Source organism: Trichoplusia ni, chromosome 10, assembly GCF_003590095.1.
Source record: "Trichoplusia ni isolate ovarian cell line Hi5 chromosome 10, tn1, whole genome shotgun sequence".
NCBI lineage: Eukaryota > Metazoa > Arthropoda > Insecta > Lepidoptera > Noctuidae > Trichoplusia > Trichoplusia ni.
The window spans coordinates 1,988,016-2,011,570 of record NC_039487.1 but is presented as its reverse complement, the minus strand read 5'-3'; the positions used below and the strand labels follow the sequence as shown (position 1 = coordinate 2,011,570).

General features: G+C 37.7%; 2 protein-coding genes across 3 annotated transcripts in view; one reads left to right on the top strand and one right to left on the bottom strand.

Annotated features, from left to right (window-relative positions):
• Positions 1 to 15,808, top strand: part of LOC113497944 (proto-oncogene tyrosine-protein kinase ROS) — a 36,715-nt gene extending 20,907 nt beyond the window's left edge. Inside the window, exons 7-38 of the mRNA XM_026877777.1 lie at positions 32 to 179; positions 355 to 474; positions 552 to 882; positions 997 to 1,209; positions 1,287 to 1,688; positions 1,755 to 1,849; positions 1,920 to 2,058; positions 2,138 to 2,339; positions 2,423 to 2,612; positions 2,697 to 2,815; positions 2,956 to 3,151; positions 3,316 to 3,482; positions 3,811 to 3,998; positions 4,519 to 4,726; positions 5,070 to 5,339; positions 5,425 to 5,630; positions 5,706 to 6,529; positions 6,848 to 6,991; positions 7,234 to 7,468; positions 7,721 to 7,917; positions 8,673 to 8,808; positions 9,053 to 9,186; positions 9,585 to 9,797; positions 10,100 to 10,239; positions 10,519 to 10,683; positions 11,197 to 11,391; positions 12,896 to 13,115; positions 13,414 to 13,511; positions 13,817 to 13,926; positions 14,386 to 14,549; positions 15,025 to 15,078; positions 15,157 to 15,808. Of these exons, the coding sequence (XP_026733578.1) occupies positions 32 to 179; positions 355 to 474; positions 552 to 882; positions 997 to 1,209; positions 1,287 to 1,688; positions 1,755 to 1,849; positions 1,920 to 2,058; positions 2,138 to 2,339; positions 2,423 to 2,612; positions 2,697 to 2,815; positions 2,956 to 3,151; positions 3,316 to 3,482; positions 3,811 to 3,998; positions 4,519 to 4,726; positions 5,070 to 5,339; positions 5,425 to 5,630; positions 5,706 to 6,529; positions 6,848 to 6,991; positions 7,234 to 7,468; positions 7,721 to 7,917; positions 8,673 to 8,808; positions 9,053 to 9,186; positions 9,585 to 9,797; positions 10,100 to 10,239; positions 10,519 to 10,683; positions 11,197 to 11,391; positions 12,896 to 13,115; positions 13,414 to 13,511; positions 13,817 to 13,926; positions 14,386 to 14,549; positions 15,025 to 15,078; positions 15,157 to 15,557 (6,624 nt within the window). The 3' untranslated portion in view covers positions 15,558 to 15,808. The remainder of the gene's footprint in view (positions 1 to 31; positions 180 to 354; positions 475 to 551; positions 883 to 996; positions 1,210 to 1,286; positions 1,689 to 1,754; positions 1,850 to 1,919; positions 2,059 to 2,137; positions 2,340 to 2,422; positions 2,613 to 2,696; positions 2,816 to 2,955; positions 3,152 to 3,315; positions 3,483 to 3,810; positions 3,999 to 4,518; positions 4,727 to 5,069; positions 5,340 to 5,424; positions 5,631 to 5,705; positions 6,530 to 6,847; positions 6,992 to 7,233; positions 7,469 to 7,720; positions 7,918 to 8,672; positions 8,809 to 9,052; positions 9,187 to 9,584; positions 9,798 to 10,099; positions 10,240 to 10,518; positions 10,684 to 11,196; positions 11,392 to 12,895; positions 13,116 to 13,413; positions 13,512 to 13,816; positions 13,927 to 14,385; positions 14,550 to 15,024; positions 15,079 to 15,156) is intronic.
• Positions 15,809 to 16,031: 223 nt separating this feature from the next.
• Positions 16,032 to 23,158, bottom strand: LOC113497945 (smad nuclear-interacting protein 1-like). 2 transcript variants are annotated; one of them, XM_026877778.1, is made up of 12 exons: positions 22,674 to 23,158; positions 22,476 to 22,572; positions 22,186 to 22,329; positions 21,992 to 22,111; positions 21,777 to 21,874; positions 21,391 to 21,472; positions 20,809 to 20,898; positions 18,878 to 18,952; positions 18,276 to 18,524; positions 17,790 to 17,990; positions 17,355 to 17,569; positions 16,032 to 16,936 (listed from the first exon to the last, which is right to left on the bottom strand). In XM_026877778.1, the coding sequence occupies exons 1-12, from the start codon at positions 23,047 to 23,049 to the stop codon at positions 16,686 to 16,688; spliced, it is 1,998 nt and encodes a 665-aa protein (XP_026733579.1). In that variant the 5' UTR covers positions 23,050 to 23,158; the 3' UTR covers positions 16,032 to 16,685. The 2 variants fall into 2 exon arrangements, with proteins under 2 accessions (XP_026733579.1, XP_026733580.1); XM_026877779.1 differs by lacking the exon at positions 21,992 to 22,111 and having other exon boundaries at positions 22,674 to 23,157.
• Between the last annotated feature and the right edge of the window lie 397 nt (positions 23,159 to 23,555).

Below are 23,555 nucleotides of genomic sequence, written 5' to 3'. Positions count from 1 at the left end.
ATAATATTCTAATTAATTGGTCACTGTTTAGGACATGCTGGCATCGAACAACACTTTTTTCTACATGTTCCAAAACTTGGCGCCGGCTTGTGAGTATAACGTGTCAGTAGCCATGCGCAATGCGATTGGGGAAGGACCAAGAGCATACGTTGGAATATCCACACCTCCTTTACCTACCTGTAAGTCTGAGTAACACAATTATTTAGTACAGTTCACAGCAAAAGTAGTTGATCAAAATCAGAAATTTAATGCTAATGAACGGAGTTCTTGTCATTTTCATCATCTGCTTTTGCTGTTGACTGTACATAACTAAGCAGTGTGTTTCAGAAATTTAACGTACTTGTCTTTTTTCAGCTGTTCCTAGTCAGCAGCCCATTTTAATATTAGGTGGAGAACAAAATGTTCTAGCTGCTCCCGCTAATGATCTGTTATTTGATCCTGTGGAGTTATATAGTACTGAACTTTCTATCTCAGGTAATGGACCTTTTTACACTTTTTAGAAACATGTTAAGAGTAGTGTATATCCATAATCATTATAAATTTGTTTTCAGGTGTTGGCTTGGATATCTCAAGTGATTCTCTTTTCATATCAGTATCAAATGGCTACGTATACCGTAGCTCCCTTTCCAAAAAGAGTACATCTGAACCGATATTGAAGGCCGAAAACATATCTTACAAACCGCAAGACCTGTCAGTGGATTGGTTGAACAGACATTTGTATGTACTCGGTGAAGTTAATTATACTAAAGAGGGATCGGCAAACATGACGTTTTCCTCCTATTGGGAAATTATAAGATGTGACTTCGATGGGAAGAATCAAATTGTTGCTTTATCGGGCTTTAATTCTCGGCCGATTCATTTTGAGGTGGATGCTTATAACGGGTAAGCTACGTTTTTTTGAAGTGGTAGTTTTATACATAAAATCCTAGAAGATTTTTTTATTATTTATTTATTTTATTTAACAAGTATTAATATGGTAATTTATTTATCTTTTAGGTATTTGTTCTGGGCACAACAAGGGGGCGACCTAGGCGGAGGCCTATACAGACTTGATCTAGCAAATATATCGAACGGTGTTCGTCACGATGCTCCGCCAGAAATTATAGTTAAAGATGCTCATTTAGGAGCTTTTACTGTAGACCATGCAGATTTTAGAATACTCGTGGCACATCTTAAAAGGAATACAGTTTTAGCTGTGTCTCTAGATGGGTAAGTGCAAAATATTAACAATAAGTTGTATTTTTACTATGTTAAACCGTTATCAATGTATCTTAAATGTATTACAGACGAGAAGTTGCCGATTTTCGTAAGAATACACAAACTCCGATGTTTTTATCCACGCGATCCATAGCTTACGCAAACGGTCTTTTCTATTGGACGAATGGCAAAGAAATGTTGACGGAGGAGTACCACAAACAGACCGACAGCTACTTCCACAACGAATATCCTTTAGCCTACAACACCAAGACTATTGCAACGCGTCAGGTGTTGGTCGCTTTACGGAGTTGTCAGCCAATACCAGTGCCCGTGAATCCACCTTTAGGCCTGCAGAGTGTTATGGGGATCAATCGTGCAAAGGTGTCATGGTCACCACCTCACCTCTTGGGACATCAGGGAAGTGGCGCGTGGCAGCAGTGGACTTACCATCTTCAACTAACGCACGTTGGTACTGGTGACGTTATTGATATGTAAGTAACCTTACTTTTGGAATATTTATGTGGTAAAAAAGAATCTAATTTATGTATTAATTTCAGAAAAAACATAAACGAATCCATTTGCATTGTGGAAAATTTAAAGCAAGACGCCGAATATGTGATACGAGTTGCTGCAGTCACTGAATCTGGCTCAGGTGACATATAAGGAAATACGAATTTATAATTATTATTGTATTTTGATTACTAATTGTCCACAATGTGTAGGTCCTTGGTCTTCTGAATTCGTGGGAAAAACTCTGGCATCTTCGCCAAACACGCTACACAGTACTTTGTTATGGTCTGGACCCGACGGACTTTTACAAACTGATTTGACCGGAGACAATCTACAAATTCTAATTCACAGGTACAGTAACGTTTATATGACAACAATATAAAAAATCATCAAATTACGTGTCAGTTGCTAAACATTTTCATTATTTCAGAGCTCATTTAAAAAACTTTCACATCACCGATATTTCTTGGTATCGTGACAAACTTTACTTGGTCACAAATGCTTCAACCGTAATGTGGTATAACACGACATCCCACGAAAAAGGTTTTATGCCGAATATGGACAATGTCGGGAGTTTAGCCGTAGATTGGGTCGGCAAGAAAATTTACTGGTCGAATCCAAAACAACAATTGGTAAGGAGACCTAAAGAACTGCATGCTAGAAATATATCCACAATTGTTTAATACCTACAAAACTGCAAAACTGATTTCTCTAGATCACTCGAGGCAATTTAGACGGAGGTAATCGAGAGCCAGTACCAATTGTGACTGTGGCTAAAGAACTTACAATAGACTCGTTAGGCGCCTACATATACTGGAATACAGGGCACGCGGTGGAGGCGGCCAGACTAAACGGCGAGAATAAAATGATATATTATCCAGCGCAGTTGTTTAGCGGCAAACAAGGTAAAATTGACCCTAAAACAGTTCAACTACTCTTTAGTTAGATACATCGTGTTTATAAAATATTAAAATTCTGGCTTATTCTAGTAATGGGGCTTACGGCGGATTTAGAGAAGAAATGGCTCTATTGGTTAGTTCGAAGTTACGATGGTTCAGAACTTCATCGTGCTCCTACAGCAGACCAAATATCCCATGGAATTAGTGAGGTGAGATCTCTTCATACTCTGTGATCGTATCACACTAAAATGTACTTTATGCATAAATATATAAGGTTAAATTTACATTGTAGGTCGTACTTTCTTTTGTTTTATCTGAAATTTTCCCTAAATAGAGTTTTTCCTTCTAGGTATCCGGATCGTTAGTGACCAGGTTATCAGGAACTGCAACCCTTGGACCATTATGCTACTTCAGTGGGCGACTTGTGTGGGTACAGGATGCATCCAGGGCAGTCGTTTCAGATCTAGCCGGTCGATATACTGCGGAACTGGTACCAAGAGTCCATGTAATTGCTGTCCGGGATCCTACACTACATGCTCATAGTGGTAATTATTTGCATCAGAATAAATCAGATTTTGATATGTCAACCAATCTTTTTAGTCAAAATTCAATTTCAATTTCTGTCGATTGTTAATATGGTAGTAAATACAGCACGTGGTTGCAATGGACAGATACTTTTCCCTGAATAACATATATTTTTTGTGTTCAGAGTCTTTAATAGCCATCCCAGAGACCATAAATTCTTCATCAATCAAAGTGGTCGGTGAATGGGACAAGTTTAACGTGACGTGGGACCCCGCCACGCGGGTCAACGTCAATCATAGCAAAGTTTATTACGATGTCAACTTGCACTTCCCTGGGCAGTACAAAATTGAGGTAAGCATACACACCCCTCATGTAAAATTATGAGCAATACTATTCAACTCCGATCAATTATAGCATTATTTGTATGATGCTTACCTAGGCTAGGCTCACAAGTTACCTTTAGCCCTTTGCAAGCAATCATCAACCTTTATGTATCTACCTAAGGTAGGTACTGTTTAATAGTATGGTAATGATGTTAAACCCCTATTATTTTAAAAGTGAAACCTAAATGAGTTCATGCTAAAATAAACATATAGGGTACAATGAGTGACTAGCTTTTTATCCGACCACAACAAAAATACAGTTTTAAACAAAATCTAAATTTAAGTACACTCAACAGCGAACAGTAGAAGTATCCTGGGTAGAGGTGGAATCAGTGTCAGTGGACCCGTACTCCAGTATGGAGGCCACAGTCCGCGCTCACACGCACTGGGGCGGCGGGGCGGCGGCGCGCGCCAGCCTGCACTCGCCTCAAGCGCCGCCCTCCGCGCCCAGGGCACCGAGGATATATGTGCAACCTGCACAAAGGTATGACTACTTTGAATTACGACTAGCCTTTTTTTTAAGCGGCGGAATCCTTACAGACGAGTGTCCATGAGGATTCTGCCCCCTTCCCCGTCGGGAACGGGAAGTGTCAGACTTTTAAAGACTAAACCTAACCGCCGGGTAACATCAGCCGCGTTTTGTTTCCGAAACGCATAGCATTGCTATACGTGGAAATTAAGACTTGCCTGCCTCACATGCCCAATACTAAGGCTTGACTTCTATAACCTATGATCTACAATAATCGCAGATGTTGTCTTATAAGATTTGTATTGATATGTGGTGGGCTTGTTACAGTTAAAAAGAACTCAAGGACATTCGGAATTCTTTAATTTGAGACAACAATAATGATACTGGCTTATGTCAAAAATGTATCTTATACTCCATGTTAGTAATAATAATTTAACAAAATGATGTCGATACGATAATTGAAAACATACAGGTGTTTTAGGTTTAAGCAACTTTAACCTAAAAGTGATTAAACAAATCTATTTTCCCTTACTAGTGGTGGTCCATTATCAGCGATATTCCGTTGGGGCAGTCCAGCGCGGGCTAACGGCGTGATCAACGGCTATGAGGCTATCTGCTGGGTGACCGGAACTAACTCCTCATCACCAACCAAGCCTTCAGCCTGCGCTGACGCTCACCTCCTACCCTCACATACGCAACTCATGCTGAGGGATTTGACGCCAGCGAGTAAATACTCCTTTCAGGTAACAAAAGATTTTAGACTTTACGTTAGAACATAGTTTGTAAGTTAGTTTGATTCTATTTGTTGAAAATATTATGCTACCCTAAATTTTCCATATTTTATTCTTTGTTCAATTTTTTTTTGATTGTTTGAAGACAAATAGCTGGAATTCTTTTATAAGCCTGTTTTACTGTTGGCTACCTGATTATGTTACAGTATATGCGTGTAATAAACAAATGTTACTAACAATTAAAACTGTTCTTCTTAAATGTTAATGAGATTATGTGTTCGTCTGTATCGCTAAAACTCTAGAACAGCTCAACAATAAATAGATTTAGATAAGATGTGTTCTTAATCATTCATAGGTGCGAGCTTACACTGATGCAGGTTATGGACAATATTCCGAAGTAGTATCAACTTCGTCAGACGATGTGAACCCAATTCCAAAAGTAATGGTCTCCTCGCAAGAATCGATTAAAATAATCGATTTGGACTCTGGCGAGAGTGTAACGATTCCCAAAAGTACTGGAATACCTGTTGATTTTGCCGTGTCCATTGAAGAAAACATTGTTTACTGGGTTAATAACTTGGAAGAAATATTTTCGTCCAGAATTAACAGCAGTGGACATTTCAAGGTAAATAATGAAGAATCTTTTATCAATAATGTCCGTATCGATTATATTTACTTAATAAATATTTATTGTATTCTTGTACTTTTAGCTAACGTCTATTAATGGTTCTGCAAGCAGTATGTGCGTAGATTGGGTCAGTAGGTCCGTTTATTGGACTCAGCTGGAAATAACGTCGATTGAGTCTTACGTCACGTATCGAGCGGATCTTGGGATGCCGAATACTCGGCCACACTTCACGAGGGTGATGGCAAGGAAACAACCTGTTTACAGCCTTCAAATAGCACCACTACACCGGTAAGCATTGGAGCTAACGACCCTTATTTGTTTTTAATTGAAAATAAAAACTAAAAACTTTTTTCACATTTATAGGTCTTTGTTTTGGTACGAGGAAAGTGGGTATCCAGGTTTAGGCACAATAATGACGTCATATCTAAACGGCTCCGATGTCAGAACGTTCTTTGGGCATTCAGAATCTACCGGACGTAATTGCAATTGCCCTGAAAACCCCCAAGTAGCGAGAGCTTTTGTCATTGATATGACCAAGCGTGGTAGCTATGATCTTTATTGGATCGATCCGTGGGTTCATCACATAATTGCTGCCGATATGGACGGTTGCAAATGTAGGATTGTCGTCGACGCTACCGAAAAGAAGAAGTACGGGTTTACACCCATGTCGATCACTGTCGACAGCCGATACGTCTACTGGTTCAATTCGACACAAAAAGAAATATTTTATACGACCAAACATCAAAAGACTAGAATCGAAGAGAGGAAAACCGCTTATGGATATAAAATCATGGCTCTAGATCCGGGCAATCAACCGTACCCACGGATGGAGTGCTTAGTTCCAAAAATACAACATTTGAGACCTAGAGTTATATCGAACTCGGCGAATAGTATTACTTTACATCTACCGCCTGTAGAAAAACCAAACCGATGTCACAACCTACAATATGAAATGTCGACAACGGAATATACAGTTCTTTACCGGATTCAAATGAAGAATGATACCTCGATATGTGATAAAGAATCTTGTCCTTACGTCACCACCACAAATACAAATGTTGTGATCAATGACTTGAAACCGTTTACAAACTACACAGTAATTTTAGAAGCGACTAATTACTACGCGAAGTTGAACAAAGATAAACCTCTCGTTGGCATACCCTTAGTTTTGCAAACCGCTGCTGAAGGTAAGTTTGATTGCCAAGAATAACTTTATTACGTTGTCCTGTACCTAATTGTTTTGTGCGTACGGCAGCAATAGAAGTCGAAATTATCGCCGATTTGCGAACTCCCAGCAATATTAAAATCTTTTAATGGTCCCATTTTCGGTAGATAACTGGTGTTCCAATATCTTTTTTCTTGTTAGTTACGATACCAGATTATTGTATTTAATTGTTGTTTTTTGTATTGACAATCCTTGCTCTTGTATGCCTATCTGGTAGCGATAATGCTCGCTTGTTGCTAAACGTATTGTAAACTGTACTAAACGAATGATGATATTTTAGCGCCAACTGCTCCTAAAGACGTGACGGGCATGGTGTTAAGTCCAGTACTTGCTCATGTGGAATGGAGACCAGATCCCGGGCTCTCGTATGAGGTCCATTGGAGGACAGAAGACTCGCCCTCTTTACTGCCACATAAATTAAAAGGTAAAAAAACGTAATTTTTTTCGTCATATTTTTTTTAGTAACTGTGCTATACACTACTTTAGACTGATTCAAAATTGTTTATATTTTTTCTATTCTGCTCCATGTAAATAGATTAAGAAGATACCCCCTATTAATTTAATAAAGACGGAAATTGTGTGAGTGTGACTCCTTGTTTATTTGCAACCAGCCGTTGTCATATTTAGCAGAGATGTTTAAATTAAAAGAAAAACATTTTTTTACAGAACACAACACGTTCGAAGTATCGGAAGGTCGAAGCGCCAATTTAACCCGTTTATCACCAAGTACATCATACACAGTGTGGGTTCGAGCCCGGTCTAAGCACAGCGCAGTCAGCGCTGACTCCGCCCCGCTCCGCCTGCGTACATACCCCCCACCTCCTGTGCTAGCACTGAAAAATGTTACGCCATATGAAATACATGTACTTTGGCCTCCACCGACGACTTACCAATTGCATCAGTAAGTATCTTCTATAAAACATATATTCCTAAAAAACCATCCTATCAAGGAATCTAATTTACTTTTAAGGATTATTTAGCAATAGCTAATTGGAGTTTTGGAAACGTGTAAAGATATATTAACCAAACCATATTTTTTGATCATGAAGAAATTGAAGACTTAACTAAAATTTGGACAGTCATTTTCAGCTATTTCCCGCACCACACTAGTGTATTTTAAGTTACGAAGAACTAATAACACTTTCTAAACCAGGTTCAAAGTGGAATACACAGAAGCGACTCCGTCAGGCAGTTCTTGGAAGGCGTGTGACCGCGACGAGAGAGACATTTGGTCCGCTAAAGACCTGCGGCCTCGTACCCGCTACCGCTTCAGAATACGGCTGCAGTACGTCGCGAAAGCACCGCCCTATTACTGGCCTCATGACGACCGCTTCACTTTCGAAACTTTAGGTAAATAAAGACCTGAGCTCATTTGATTTAACCTTAGTATATGTGCATTCCAGATCTATGCAGTTAGCCATAGCAGGCTTTCACTGCAAAAAGAGCAAATTTCCCAGTTGATTTTAGATCACAGTCTGGTCATGGTTAACTTGAATGTTTTTGCCTTTTAAACAGTTTAGTAAATGAAAAAGAAAAGTTTCTAGTTAGCTTCGCAGTCTTAGCATGGTTGACTGTAATGTTATGCCTCTCGAACTTAAACTGAGTTTAAGAAGACCCGCGTGAACGACTATATAAACTGTATTAAGTATTTGCCTCCGAAGCCAACTTTCTTTCCAGGGTGATATTTTGAACATTTTAAGGGGCTTTATTTTAGCGGCGCTGAGCACTTTTTTTGTACGAGTAAAAACATCTAAATTCGCGTCAGGGTCACGTGATGCTGATCGAAAAGCGTAAGATGAAAACTTATTTAGAGCAATACTGCATCGATAGCGAAATAAATAAATTCTGAATTCTACCACATAAATGATAGAACTTTTATAATGATAATAAAAGCAATTCGCAACAAAATTATTACATAACAATTCTAAAACATAAAAATACACAACGTTAATATTGAAGTTTTCACTTCTGCCGGCACTCCCGGAGTGCAACCCGTGGTTTTTTTTTTGCCACAGCAATTCAACATACTCAATTCTTTACAATTCCAGCCACAACTAAAAGTAAGCCAATATTTAATCCTATATAATCAAATGTAACATTTACAGGAGATGTGCCAGGTCCCCCAGGCCCGCTGCGTGTTGAAGGCGTCGGCGACCGAGTGTTACGCGTGTGGTGGACCGAGCCCGACCCCCGCGGCTCTTCTATCATAGCGTATCGAGTGTGGGGCCGGCCACAACACAGGTATTGAGTTAAAGCTATAGAATTGTATAAAAGACAAAAATTGTTCTGACATAACAGACAAAAGAATGGCCGAAAAGATTTTCTTTTTAGGTAGGGGGAAAAAAAAGCTTAACGGTCTGTTTCTCACTGTGGTTGTCAGCTTCACTTGAATAAGTTAACCTTTTTCTTGAATAACGGCTTTATTAAAAATCAAATCCATTTTTTATTTACTTATATTCTCTAAAGTTTTGTTAACATTTTTCAGGATTGCCCAAAGTAGCGAAAACATTACTAAGAACCTGAGTGAATTACTACCGGCGAACCTGCCATCAGATATTGACGACAAAATGAAAATGCGTATCGCAAAGGAAGGACTCGAGCTACTTCATAATGGAACTGGTAAGTTGCATTTAAAGCCTTATAAGAAGCTAGATTCCGTGACTGACATACTGTCAGCAGGGCGTTGAAAGAATTCGTAGATCACAACATTCCGCATCTATGTTACAATATGGTTATTTATGGCGTTGTGACATGCTTACATGTATTATAAACTCGACAAAAGTATGCTCATTATGTGTTGTATAGAATGGCAAAGACAAGCGTTGGCTAAAGCACCTTACCCCCACTATACAACCCCTTTCTGCAAATTTATACTAACGTAAGGGCGATCTTCTAAAGTTTTGTACGTAGAATCCCCTCAGCGATTTTTGTGCGTTTAGATTTTGGTCTTGCAGATAATTAAATCACCTTTTAAGGAAACCTCTTTATGCTCATCGTCTACTTAATTTTCTTCATAGAAACCTACTGGCTGCTAAGCGGCGGTTCAGTGGGTGCGGGCTGGGTGGCTCGCGTCCAGGCCCGCAACGAGCACGGCTGGGGCGCGTTGTCCCCTCCGGCGGACTTGGACGCGGCGGCGCTGGCCCCGCACCGTCCGCCCGCAGCCGCACTCGCACTGGCCTTGCTAGCGCTCTTAGCGTTGTTACTGGCTGTCGCTGCTGCTGTGTTTTATGGTATGTTGATGGATCAAGATCAAATTTTATTGAGTTTTTGGATGTCGTGAAGTTCGTGTCACCGATGAGCAATAGATTTCCTATTGGTTGGCGTCAAATTTGTACAAGTATTACATTCTTCGTAAGTTTTCTATAAAACGAGTCGCTCATCAAATCTTAAATCAAGCATTGTGATTGGTTGTTCGGCTTTTTATAAACCAACCGCAATCAGTAGGATTGACAACAAATCAGTTTTTAGAAATATAGAGTATCGTACCTTGCTTTCGGATACATGTAATTTAGCAATACAAATAAATCAACAGCGTACAACAGTCGGGCTAGAAAGAAGGCAGCTATCGAGAATCAAATCCCCACAAATCCATCAAGAAGAGGTCCTGACGTGGAACTTGCAACCTTACGACAACTACCGACAAGACATTCTACCAACATACTTTACAATCAGGTGAGTATCTTACATAACATGTCTATATAAGTAATTTTAAATGATAACATGCTTCTTCGTTCATCAATATTTCATGTTTAGATTGACTTAGAATTTAACTTAGATTTTCGAATCACGTTTTCAGAAAAAAATAGGGATTGATTTAAATTTCATAATGCTTGATCTCCTAACGATATTGTTGTCTAAACACCTTACTTTTTCCCCACCCCCACTTTTTCTATTATACGGCTTACTGAGAGGAGTGCTTAGTGCTTTTGCTGACTTACTAGTATCTTCCAGGGAGTCCATTGCCCTACCGACGCAGAGCTGGCAAGTTTACCCCACATTCGCCGAGAGCAAATAACACTGAGCAAGTTTCTGGGGTCCGGCGCATTCGGCGAGGTATTCGAAGGTGTTGCCAGACAGATCAACGGCAGTACTGCTGATACCAAAGTGGCTGTCAAAGTAAGTTTTTTTTTATGTGAAGTATATCAAGTTAGTTGTGACTCGGAATTGTACTAGAGAGGGTGGTAGAATGTTAGTGAAGAGTATTTTGTACATGATTTGAATGGTTAGCGTAGTGCTATCGACATGATTTTGTCTTTATGAAACACGAAAAAGTATTTAATGAAATAGTAAAAGGGTATCACGATCTTAATGTGGTAAGGAAGGCATTGAGCATGGATGTGAAAGGATATAAGGGTAGAGGACGACCAAAGAAACGATGGATAGATTGCGTAAAATATATGGCTGCAAAGTGTTTCTTGTGAGATGACGTCAGATAGAAAGGCATGGCAGAAGAAGACATGTTGCGCCGACCTATATAATATAATTGGGATATTAGGAATGATGATGATGATCTCAATGTTTCAAGCGACCTTTTATAGATATCCTTTTCTGCCTTTGACTACATGGTATATCTTACCACTGCATTTTAGCTTACCATATCTTACCATATATTTTTACCTAATTTTCCAGACATTACGCAAGAGCGCAACCGAGCAAGAGAAGACTGAGTTCTTGAAGGAAGCGGCGCTCATGTCCAACTTCAAGCACGAGCATATCCTGCGCTTGTTGGGAGTGTGCTTGGACAATGACCCCAACTATATCATAATGGAACTCATGGAGGGAGGCGACTTACTCAGTTACTTAAGGGCAAAAAGGGTTTCACTGGTATGAAATATTTATTTTCAATTAATTTATTAAGTAACTAGCTGAAACCCGCGGCTTCCCCTGATACAAATAGAAAATTATCCCACGGGTACATACATTCGGAATAAAAACATTCCTATTATATTCCTAGTTTTTGAGTTATAAAGTATGTGTGTACCAAGTTTCGTCTAAATGGTTTCAGTAGTTTTTGCGTGAAAGTGGAACAACATCCATGCATTGATCAATCAAATCGATTAAATCATTGAGGTGACATATTCTCTACTTATAGAAAAACTATGAAAATTCAAACTATGGAGATTCAAAAAACAAGTTTCAATGAGCATACAATTTCTATTCACTCAATCAAGATCAAATTAAAATTCGTATAAAAGGCTAATTTAAACGTAGCTCTGTCGACCATCATGAAAAAAACAAACAAACAGTGCGCGCCCCTTATTGCCGGCCCTCCGACCAACAAACTCTAAAGGCCGCTCAACAGTTAGCCCGCGCATCGCAATTCCTTTGACGCGGAACAATAAACTAACAAAATTTGGGGAACGAAGCGCTAAATCGCGAAGAATATGCGAAACTGCTACACACTTAGCGTTCGCGCCCTTTCGGCCATTGCGCGCTCTCCGCGGGCTAAGTGTAGAGCGGGCATAAAGCATAGCAAGCTGTCACTATTTTTTTCAAATTTTAATAATTTTTGAACTTGTTTTTTTAATTACCTACCTACTACGGCTACTACCCTGTACCCCGTAGCGGTTCGCTGTACGAAATCTCATGGTACACAGTCAGACGTTACTTAGATATGAATAGCAGCTTTATTCTTTAAGCGGTAAGGTCGATTTTGAAATGGTAGTGGAAGGCATTTGAGGGTAATAGTCGATAAATTGAATATTCCGCTCACAGGTCTCGTTAGCTCAGAGGGCGAGAGCGCCGTTATCCAGGTTTAAACACCTGAGCATCGGAGGTCGGAGGTTCAAATCCTTCACGAGCCTAATTTGGACAGCCTTACATTTTGAAGTTTTTCAGTATGAAATATGACACGAGACAAACATTTTGCTGTAACCAAAAACACAAGGGTTTTTGATTAAAGCAAAATGCACATATTTCATTACTTTTAACAAATAGGTAATATTTCTCCTGTTACAACCCTTTTTCCATTTAAAAAGTAGCTTATGTCCTTAATCAGAATATCTGTATACCAAATTTTAATGCAATCGGTTCAGGAGTATTGGCGTGACAGCGAGACAGACAGACAGAGATACTTTCGCATTTATAATATTAGTATGGATAGATGCAGTTTATCGGTATATACCTAAGTTAATCAAACAACTCAATAAACGATCAACCGCACGACTAATCCTCCCCAAAGTCACATAACCATACCTAGGTACCCACGACAACGCTTCCAATTTGTTAACGAAAAAATTACTAAAATCTAAAAGAACTAGAAGAAAAGTCCTTGCCAGTGGCTGCTACATGATAAAAATAATAAAAAATATTTTTCTATTACCAACAGTACACCCCTGAGTCTCTAACCCTACTGGACCTACTGAACATGTGTGTGGACGTGACCAAGGGTTGTCGTTACTTAGAAGAGATGCACTTCGTTCACCGCGACCTCGCCTGCCGCAACTGCTTGGTCGCTCATCGTGCGAACGGCAGAGTTGTCAAGATCGGAGACTTTGGTCTCGCTAGAGATATTTACAAGAATGATTATTATAGAAAGGAAGGGGAAGGTAACGACTTCTTTAAGTTTTTATCTAATAGAGGATTTTGATAATTAACTTTTCTACTATGAATAGTTAATCAACTATAGCTGTACTCCTGTAGTTCAAGTATATATTTCACGGTTTGGACACTGGTCCATTCTTTGACATTGCGTATTTTACGTACTTTATCTCATCACTCAACTTGCACTAGTCGGAACATATATAATTCTTTGTTTCTGACTTTCTGTAATTCTCTCTTTCTGTATCTCTAAATCATGAGCAATGATACAGCATTGTATAACCGAATTGTATGATTTCTATTCAGGTTTACTGCCAGTGCGATGGATGGCAGTAGAATGTCTTGTAGATGGCGTGTTTTCTTGCCAATCTGATGTTTGGGCGTGGGGAGTGCTATGTTGGGAGGTAAGAACGAAACACTATTTGTGGTAGCCAGGCAAAAGACATAAAACAAACCTTATCACAAACAGCTAAAGCCCATGTTTCGGTTGAAAATCATCAAATGACTTATCAAACTTTTACTGACTAAAACCCTCCCATTTTCCTTCCTTTGCCCTTTATTTGCCTGTCTACAAGCACAACAGTTATAGCCCTGTGGTCTAAAATTAAATTTTCACAAATTGTGTTAAGGTGTTTTTTTCCTAATTGTGTTCATCAAGTCTCATTGAGTAGTTACTTCTTTATTAAAGTAATCTATGTGTTGTATTCAGGTGTTATCCTTGGGGCAGCAGCCATACCCCGCTCGCACAAACCGGCAAGTGTTGTCGTACGTGCGAGCAGGAGGGACGCCTGACCGCCCGCCCAACTGTCCATCGGCCTTGTAAGTGAATATAAATTTGACTGCCACAATTTCTATGACTTATCGTAGATGGATTAATTTCAAAATATATGATAGCAATAATTTTGTATTCTGCGTACTAGTAGTAGTGCAGTATTCTTTCAATTATACACGCAAAAGAAAAAGTCGCAGAATTTAAAAGTAAAGGAATTTAATAATATTTTTTAATAACATAGGTACGAGTTAAAATAAAAACTACTAAGCCAAACTTAATTATTTATCTTTATGGTAGAAATGACAGTTATTTTAGTCAACAAAATAGGTTCATCCAGTCCGAAGATAGGGTAACAAAAAAAACAAATGAATTTAAAAATTGAAACCTCACCCTTTGCTAAGTCAGTTGAAAAGTGGAGTGGATTTGCTAAAAAATCTCACTTATACTCCGACAAAACCGTGCAAAACATAATTTTTGAGATCTAATATAATATGTATTTCCTCCAGCTACGACTTACTGCAGAAGTGTTGGAGCTACTCAGCAGAAGCCCGGCCTTCGTTCCGTCACTGCCTGGAGGTGGTGCGAGCGTTACGCGACAAGACCTCGCCCAACATCACGCTTACCGCCACGCCCACACCCGCGCCGCACTACCTCACACTACTGGGAGACGGTAACTTACACACTACCTGTTTACTTAACATCATCATAAGATCATCACTAAAACAATGCATGATGGCCAAAATAATACTCAAAAGGTTTTGTAAAGTCAGGAACAAAAGTGGATGGACATTGTCAGATTTACAAAGGCGAATGCTTAGTATTCGCTTTTATTTGTAAGACGATAATTGAGTATTGGGAATGCTGGTATTTAAGCTATTTTAGTAAACATCGATGTTGTAGAGAAAATTGAGTTTGTTCATCGACTTTCATTACTGACAGTACCTCTAGAAATGATAAAAATTAATACTATAAATTGACTATATTATGTTTCATTATTCAACTAATTCACTTACATTATAATACATATTAGATTTAGAATCAGCATAGCATGTAAGAAATAATATAAACTGATAAAATTGCTTCAACAAAAATTATCAACGAATATTAAACTAACCAATGTTATTATGCATGGCCTGCATGTTCAGATGCCGTCGACAACCGCACCTACCTATTGGACGAGAATGACAACGCCTGCTTAGGTTCGTTACTTCATTGAATGTTATCATTAGTTAACCTCATATAGGAAACAGTGTTTTAGTAATTAGTATTCTGTATAGATGAAGACTTCCCTGAGCACCACATGGAGCCGTCTCGCCTGCTGCCGGAGCGCGCGCCCAAGTACTTGGAGCTGATGTACGACAGCGACTCCGCGCCGCCCACCATCGACGGGTACGAGGTCCCGCGCGCGCCCATCACCTACATGCCGCCCTTCTCCAGGCACAGCATAGTGGGCGTCGCACCCAATAGACTGATCAAACCACCGCTCTACAGAACACATTCCTTACGAACGCACACGCGGCCGCCTAACGCCACTATCATTCCCTTACGGAATGGTATAGTGAAGCGAGCGTCGCTCTGCGAAGAAATCAGCGCGCGAGAACCAAGAGCAAGCTCTTCTCGACAACACCCGCGTGTTGAATTTGAGTTTGACAAACACTTATTTAAGACTCCATTTTGAACTGTGATATTAGAAAAAATATGATGCAATGTGTACATTTTTCCACCGATAGAGGATGCCGTAGAATTTAGGTGAATATTTAATATTATTTATTTTCACTAGATTACAATGTAAATAGAGGTGAATGAATTCGTTGTACATATTAGTATAAGCTGTGGTACGGCGATAATCGCGACTTTAGGGTACATTTATACAAGATAACATGTAAATGCATTTATTAAAAATCATTAAATAAATATATTGCCTTACGATTTATAACTTTTTATTTCTAGGACTAGGAAAATATATATCATACTATTGTTTTACCTGTATATTATGTACTTGTAAAGCAACTTAACGCGCACCTTACTGTAAAAGTTAATTTTGAACAATTTGAACCAAAGAGATGTTTTTTACAGAGATTATTTCTATAGCGCTTTAATAAGAAATAAAATATTTAATTCAGAGATTATAGGTGAAGAAATAAAAAACTGATTGAAGTATTTTTATTTATTTGATAAAGGATTAATTTATTGACTACTTAGATATTATACAGCCAACTATTAAATTAGTTGTCCTTATACAAGTTATAAGAGTAATGTGCATGCCATAATATACATTTTTTACGTAGGTAAATATTAGGTGAACTAAGTACGAAGTGTACATGCCAAAGATAACCATTAAATTGCATGTTGCTTGCTACTTATCCAATTAAACGAATTGCCTTCATCTATGAATTACATAATTATTATATGACAGAAAACTATGGACCTAAGGAGTAGACATCAATTTCTAACATCAATACAAGAAAGTATATACTTTGATTAGTTAAATATTTGCTGATTTGAAGAAAAATAGATAAGACTTATGTTTGCCAAATCCATTACGTAATATTGAATAAAGAATATGATATGAGTAACAGTTCTCCATCTACTTACTAACATTTCAGTAATGTTACTTTTCGTCATACATAATTTAAAAAAACAATCGAGGTAGGTAAATTAGTCAACGAGATACCACGTGTGAAACCCTAATCTGAACGTAGACTTATCCACGAAGAATAAAAATAAAAGTTAAAATAAAATATACCTTCTTTCTTAATATACTAAATTAAAACAATCTATTTGGATCTTACTTTAAACAGCTGTTTTATTCCCCGTCTTCGGCTATTTCTTGTTTTACCCTCTTCTCGTGTTTCAACTGCTCGGTGGTGGTGACATTGGCTCCGAGAGGTGGAACATCCTGGTTGTCATCATCTTGAGCGTCGTCCTTGCTGTTCTCATGAAGCAGCACGTACTCCCGCTGCGAGAACCCGAACTTGACTACGTCACGCTCGAGCAACTCCACGTACCGACGCGGTTCAATCTTCTTGTTGTTTACAAATGTTCCGTTTGCCGAATCTGTTTACAATGTTTGCCGTGATCAAATATAGGAAAACAACTAAACAAATTAATGTTATAGGTTGCGTAAGTTTTCATCTTCTTTTGCAAAATTTAGAATGCTTAAGCTGGGATTTTTTTTAGTTGACATATAAGCGAATCAGTATGGTAGTCTTATCTCATTATTTTTTTATTTTTTCTGGTAAATACATTCAAATTAAGGTCGTGCCCCTTTTCAAACAGCGCAATATGGAGTGCGACATAGATAAAGAATGGGAATACGATACAAGATGCAAAACGAGGCCACATACGGCAAAATCTCAACAAACAAAAATAGATTTCTGTATATTACGTTTCTCTTTACTTATCTCTTGTTTTTCTTTGTTTTGTTATTATGTTTTTGTGTTGAGTATTTATGGAATTATAGTTGTCAACTTACCTAGATCAATGACGTACGGTCTAACCCTACGGCCCTGTGAGCCGTCGGGCCTAGTGAAGGGCGTCGCGCGGTACTGTAGCGCCGAGTGCTGCTTACTGATAGAAGGGTGCTCAAGAGCTATGTCCACTACTTTCTTGTCACGACCAATTAAGAACGCAGACTGTCGGTGAATGTACAATATTGGTAGCGCTTTGTCGCCTTTAAATGGATAGAATCTGCAAAGAAAATTATTATTGATTTCTAAATAATATTACAATGTTCTACATTCCAGATTTGGTACTTTGATCAGTAAAATGTAACAATTATAAAAAAGAATATTCTGAACAACAATTACGCCAAACAAAAACTTTTTCATATACATATAGTTTGATGATTTTCCTACTAATAAAGTTCTAAGAGTATTACACAAGTTACAACAACATAAAGTGCATGTACCTCCATCTCCTCTTGGGTTGCTTAGCGTCTTCCGGTTCAGTATATTTGATCACTACTCCATTGACGGTATTAGCATCAGCCGTCAGTTTACCAGACAAACCGAAGTTGGGCTTTTCTTTATCAGCTGGAGTTTTGCCATCTTCTTTCTTAACCTCTTCTTTGCCCCAACTGTATTCTTTGTTATCCTCTGCATCAGCAAATCTGTAGTATAATTAAAGTTAAGTTTTTATAGTTAAGTGAGGAGGTCCAAGTACTTTTGAAATTGATTTGATGTGTAAAAATCAACTAACTACATATCTAAAATAACTAAAAACATAAGTAGGATGAACCAGGAGGATAAGCGTGGTAGTACAAAAAAGAAGACGAAAGAAAAGGGAGATCTATACCCAGCGTGCGAGACTCACAAGATGATGATCTATCAAATACATGTTAAAATAGTTTTATCTAAATTCACATGTACCTCATAAAACAATCCTTCCTACTGACCTGGTCTTCCGATCTCGCGCCCTGGGCTCAGTTTTGACCGCAGGCCTGGCTCGCTCCGCATTCCTGTCGTCGTCCCTGGCGGGCCTCTCCGGCCTCTCCGGCCTCTCCGGCCGCTCCGGTCGCTCCCGTCTCTCCTCGCCGCGCCCCTCCCTGTACCGCTCCTCTCTCGGTTCCGGCCTCTCTTGTCTTTCAGGTCGGCGTTTCTGCTCTTTGAAACGCTCTTCTTGACTTCTGGATCTTGAACGTTCTCTGTAGATACACAAAAATGTCAAGGTGATAAAGGTATTTATAGTAACAAATCATGGTGAAAATACAGTAACTAGTTGAGACATGGCTGTCGCAATCTAGAACTTTCACTTCATGCTTTTTCTTAATGAATGCAGCACTGATATAGTTCACAGATTTACTTTTAGGAACCTAGCAACAGAGATGCCAACTTGATAATCTTTATGTTAACTTTCTCAAAGTAATTAAGTAGGACATGTATTTCTTGAACCATTAACCATTTAACAAAAAGCAAATTGAGTATCTTTACGTGAAGAAAAAAAAGCGGCAAAATTTTAAAAGTACACATTCATCTTTGAAGTCCCTGCGTATCATACCTGTTATTAGAGGCTGAAGGCTTATCTGGTCGTCTAGCTGCGCTCATGGGCTTCTCACGACGAGCGTCACGAGGTCTGCAACCGATAAACATCACAAATAATCAACAGAACACACACAAACTATCGCAGACGAGATACAATGGCCATCAAGTGCAATCTGATATTCACCACATTATTATTCAAGCTTAAACAAAAATACAACCAAAATAATTTATAAAGTTTTTTTTTGTAACTGAATCTTTTACCTAAAATAAGTCCTATCAGAAATCCTTTTATCTTGGTCAATAAGCTTGTGTGTTCATTATAATTTAACTTAAATATCTAGTATAAAACAACACAGTTAGCCGACCTGTGAATAAAAGAATGTATGCTAGAGACAATTACGTAGCTAGTAAATATTCAGATACAATATTCATAATGTTATCTCCAACACGAAGAACCAATTATTTTGACACTCCTTTAAATCGTACACTTACCGTTACAATCGTAAAACAATGTTGATTTCGCGAGCATACCTACTAGAATCAGCCATTTGTGAATTTCTCTATGTTTTCGACAACTTAAATTATATTTAAGTATTTATATGCTTGAAAATCAAGCTATGGAGCAGACCAGCGGTATTCCTCCTCTCGAATCTTTCATGTAAAGTGTTTTCTATGACAAGCAACATGATTCTCTATTTAGTCTTCTACTAATTTTCTCTTTCTTTAGAATGCTTGTACATTTTCTCTATTATACTAGGTGTGGTAGGTATTAGGCATTCTTACCCAGTCTTGGGATATCCTTATTTATCAATTGATTTCTCCTTTGTTATCCAGTTTTGTTGCAAAGCTATGTAACTTGCATCGGATATTTTTTTCCGTTCCTTTTGTTGTATTATTCTTATCTTAATTTATTAGCAAAAAAGACTAGAATAGTTTTAAATCAACGTGGTATTTTTACTGATTGACGTTAGCAAAGTTAATAAACCATGCTTTGTTGATGACAATTAGGAGACACGACAAAACAAGTAGTAATCAACAAAAAATTCATTAAGACTTTATAATGAATTACGTATTTATTTCGGGCACCCATTCAATAACAAATAACAAACATAATATATGTTTGTCTGTTTATCTCAATTCAGTTTTAAACATTTAGCTATGCCGCTTATCCTTCAAGCCTCATAATTTAGGTAATTAGATCCTGCATGTTGAATAAATACAAACAAAACCAATTATTCATAAATCTTCTTGGTGTCTAGTTCTTCAAAAATAATTATTCCATCGATGTTGTGATCCAATAATTATATTATAAAGAATGTTAATCTTAGCGCGACATTATTCTTTGCCGCATATTTTCAGAATTAAAAAACCTAAACATTCTTTTTGAACCAAAAACGGTAATTCCATAGTTCCATCCTTTACGTTCATCCGTTATTCATTTCTTCATTATAAGCTGTAATCTACTTCTATGTTAAATATGATTATACAGCTTTCGTTTTATTCTAAATCTATTTAAATATTTTTGGTATATTTGATTAAATATAGGTATATTCTCCTCAAAAGCAAAGATAGCGCCTGCACAATCCTCAAAATATTCGTCAGTTGCTAATTAGCACTCAAATTTATAACTATTGACGGTATCACAAGTTCCTATTGCAAGTATCGTTTAAGGTGCAAGTATTAAAATATCTTTGCAACATCGATATGTTCTGATTATATCTTTCTGTAGAGTGGTCACTGTAAAAATAAATATAGTTATTTAACTTTGCAGACACTGCTACTGACCACCGGGGCCAGCATACACTCATGCAATATATTAACACTGTTCAATTTATATTTATAGTGTAAATGGTTTGATAAATTAAACTGTTATTCCTTTCAAATTATCTTATGAATGTAAAGTGCTTATGTCTAGGAATGTGGTAGAAGTAGATACGGATTTCATACCTATCGGAGGAGTAAGCTTCTTCATGGTATCTCTCCTTCCTGTCGGGGTACTCTTTTTCACGGTAACGGTCATTTTCAGGTTGACCTCGCCTTTAACAATATTTTTAAAGGTTATATTTGAGCTTAAATTATAATAAAATATTTTACCGGACTATCGAAACGAACCTGGTTGGGGACCGAAACTAGTGGGGTGATCACGATTAAACCACCTCATGAAGGACGTCATATTTATTTTTACAAGTTATGTAGTATCTTTGAGTTTAGAGAGTAACCAATCTTGTATAATAAAAATTAAACAGAAATGTTTAATTAGCCATTAACAGTGTCCAGTCAAATGCCCTTGTTATCTTACTAAGTAAACAGTAACTCCATTATTTTATTAGTAGGTATGTGATGAGACATTTGAAGGAAGTGTTTTTTTTTTAATTAATCACACATGTAGCTTATGCACAACAAGATAAGAAATAAGATTTAATCAGTTAATGGCGAGTAGTTTTGATGTAATGATTTGTACTCAAAGAGTAACTAACGTTAGATGCTATGGATTTAACAAATACTGTAATTAAATGAAAGACTAATAACCTTTCACGGAAGTCTCGCCTCTCATCAAAGTCACGCCTTTTAGGCCCGGATCTTTCTTCATATTGATTGTAGCGGTTGTAACCTAGAGCAAACCAAATACAGTTTATGATGAAATTGAGTGTTTCAATAGTAGGCTTTGATAACAAGATAAAATTATTGTTCATAATTCTGGCTTTCATCTGTAAACCAATCAGTGCATAATAGCAATTTGGTTTAAACTGTTATTTGTGAATGCAAGAATTTGATGTATAAAAAATAAAACAGGAAGAAGATATATTATGTGTTTAGAATATCCTCTGGAACAACTGGAACTGACCTGTTTTAAACAAGAATTGACTTTACACATTTTACACACAAAGAAAGTCATAATTTGAAAAAATGCATACCTCTCATTTCTTCTCTTGGATGGTACCGTTCATCTTGTTCTCTTGGTCTCCTTTGATACTCTTCCTCTGGAGACCTGTGGTCTTCAAACCTTTGATTCCTAAAGATAACATCCACATATTAGCTATACTTCTAAACAGTATAATGCTGCTACACATATAAAAGAAACAGCTTTTAATTTGCTACAAGCAAACATTTACTAGTACTCATGAGGTACCTTTTATACTCATAATCCCTCTGCCTTCTACTATAATCTTCATTAGCATCATGATAATGAGAGCTTTGACCATACTTCTCTCTATTCCTATAATTTCTTTCATGGCGATATTGTGAATATCTGCAATAATGTAATCAAGAAGTGTAATAGAGAATTACACAATATTTAAGATTGTACATGATGAAAACAATTACCTATCATTACGATCCCCCCTATCATAGTGCTGATACTGATCTGGATACTGGTGCCGCCTCTCCTTACTGGAGCCCCGGTAGAACCTTTGCACTTCTCGATCCCTTTCATAATCTTCCGGTGATACTGATCTTTGGTATTCTTTCCTAAATTAGACATACGGGTCCACTTAGTAAAATAGAATTATTCAAACTATCATAAATGCAAGTAAACCCCAAGAATTTAAGAAATTTTAAAAAAGTGAAATAATTACAATGAAAAGTAGGATTTGAAATATACAAAATTATCTTACTGATTGTAATATGTCCGTATTGGTTGATTGCGTTCTTCAGAGGAACCGCGACGTTCTTTTACTACACTGTGGAGGCGACGTTGCATTTGCTCTTCATCTATTAAAACAATAGGTAATGTAAATGTAAGATTAGAGTTGTAGAAGAAAGATAAGGTTTTTAATCCTGTAGAAAATAGTTTAATCCTGTCTACAACTCACCTCGAACACTGGCCGACGAACTTCGTGCACGCTTGTGTTTATGCTTATGTTTACGCTTTTTCTTCGATATCTCGCCTTCGCTGACCGAAGACACTTCCTCAGCGCCCGACCCACTCACTGCCACGGAATCTGACCGGCGCTTCTTCTTGCCATGCTTCTTCTTCTTTTTCTTATGCTTACGCTTTTTTGAGCGTTTTTGATCGTCTGATTCACTCTCGGAGTCCGAAGAATCAGCACGTTTCCTTTTCTTTTTGCTATAGCGGTGCTCCGATGCGGAAGAATCGTCACTATCACTGCCAGAAGAACTGCTATTACAACTTGCATCCGAATCATCGGAATCATCGGATGATGTATGGCGACGCTTTTTGGACTTCATTTCTTAATTCTTGTTGATATTTAAATATTTCAGACTAATACACCACACAGCAATGGCCCTTGTTGCAATTTTGGTGAAGACGTAAACCAAAAACAAAATGCAAATCCAAAAAGCACAGGCCACAGAATATTAAAAAAAACTAGGACCCTTTCACACTGTCTCTCAAATAGTTTGGTTTTACAATATGTGATATCCACTATTTATAAATACAGATTTATAAATAGCCACCATAGTTCACCACAGGGTGAATTCTGTTTTTATAATTTTATATTTTATTGACCTTAAAAAATATTGTAATTTGTAATTAAAAAACAATAAAAAATATGGCACTCCGTTAAGGCGTCCCTAAATTAATTCCCGTAAATAATGGAATCGGACAAGGTAAATACTTTAAAACATTTCATAAAATATTAGTAAAGTATGAACACAATGTACGTTTAAACCATAATTTTGTTTCCTCATTGTACAGTTTTATCGAGTTTAAAATGTGCCAATGTAACTTATAA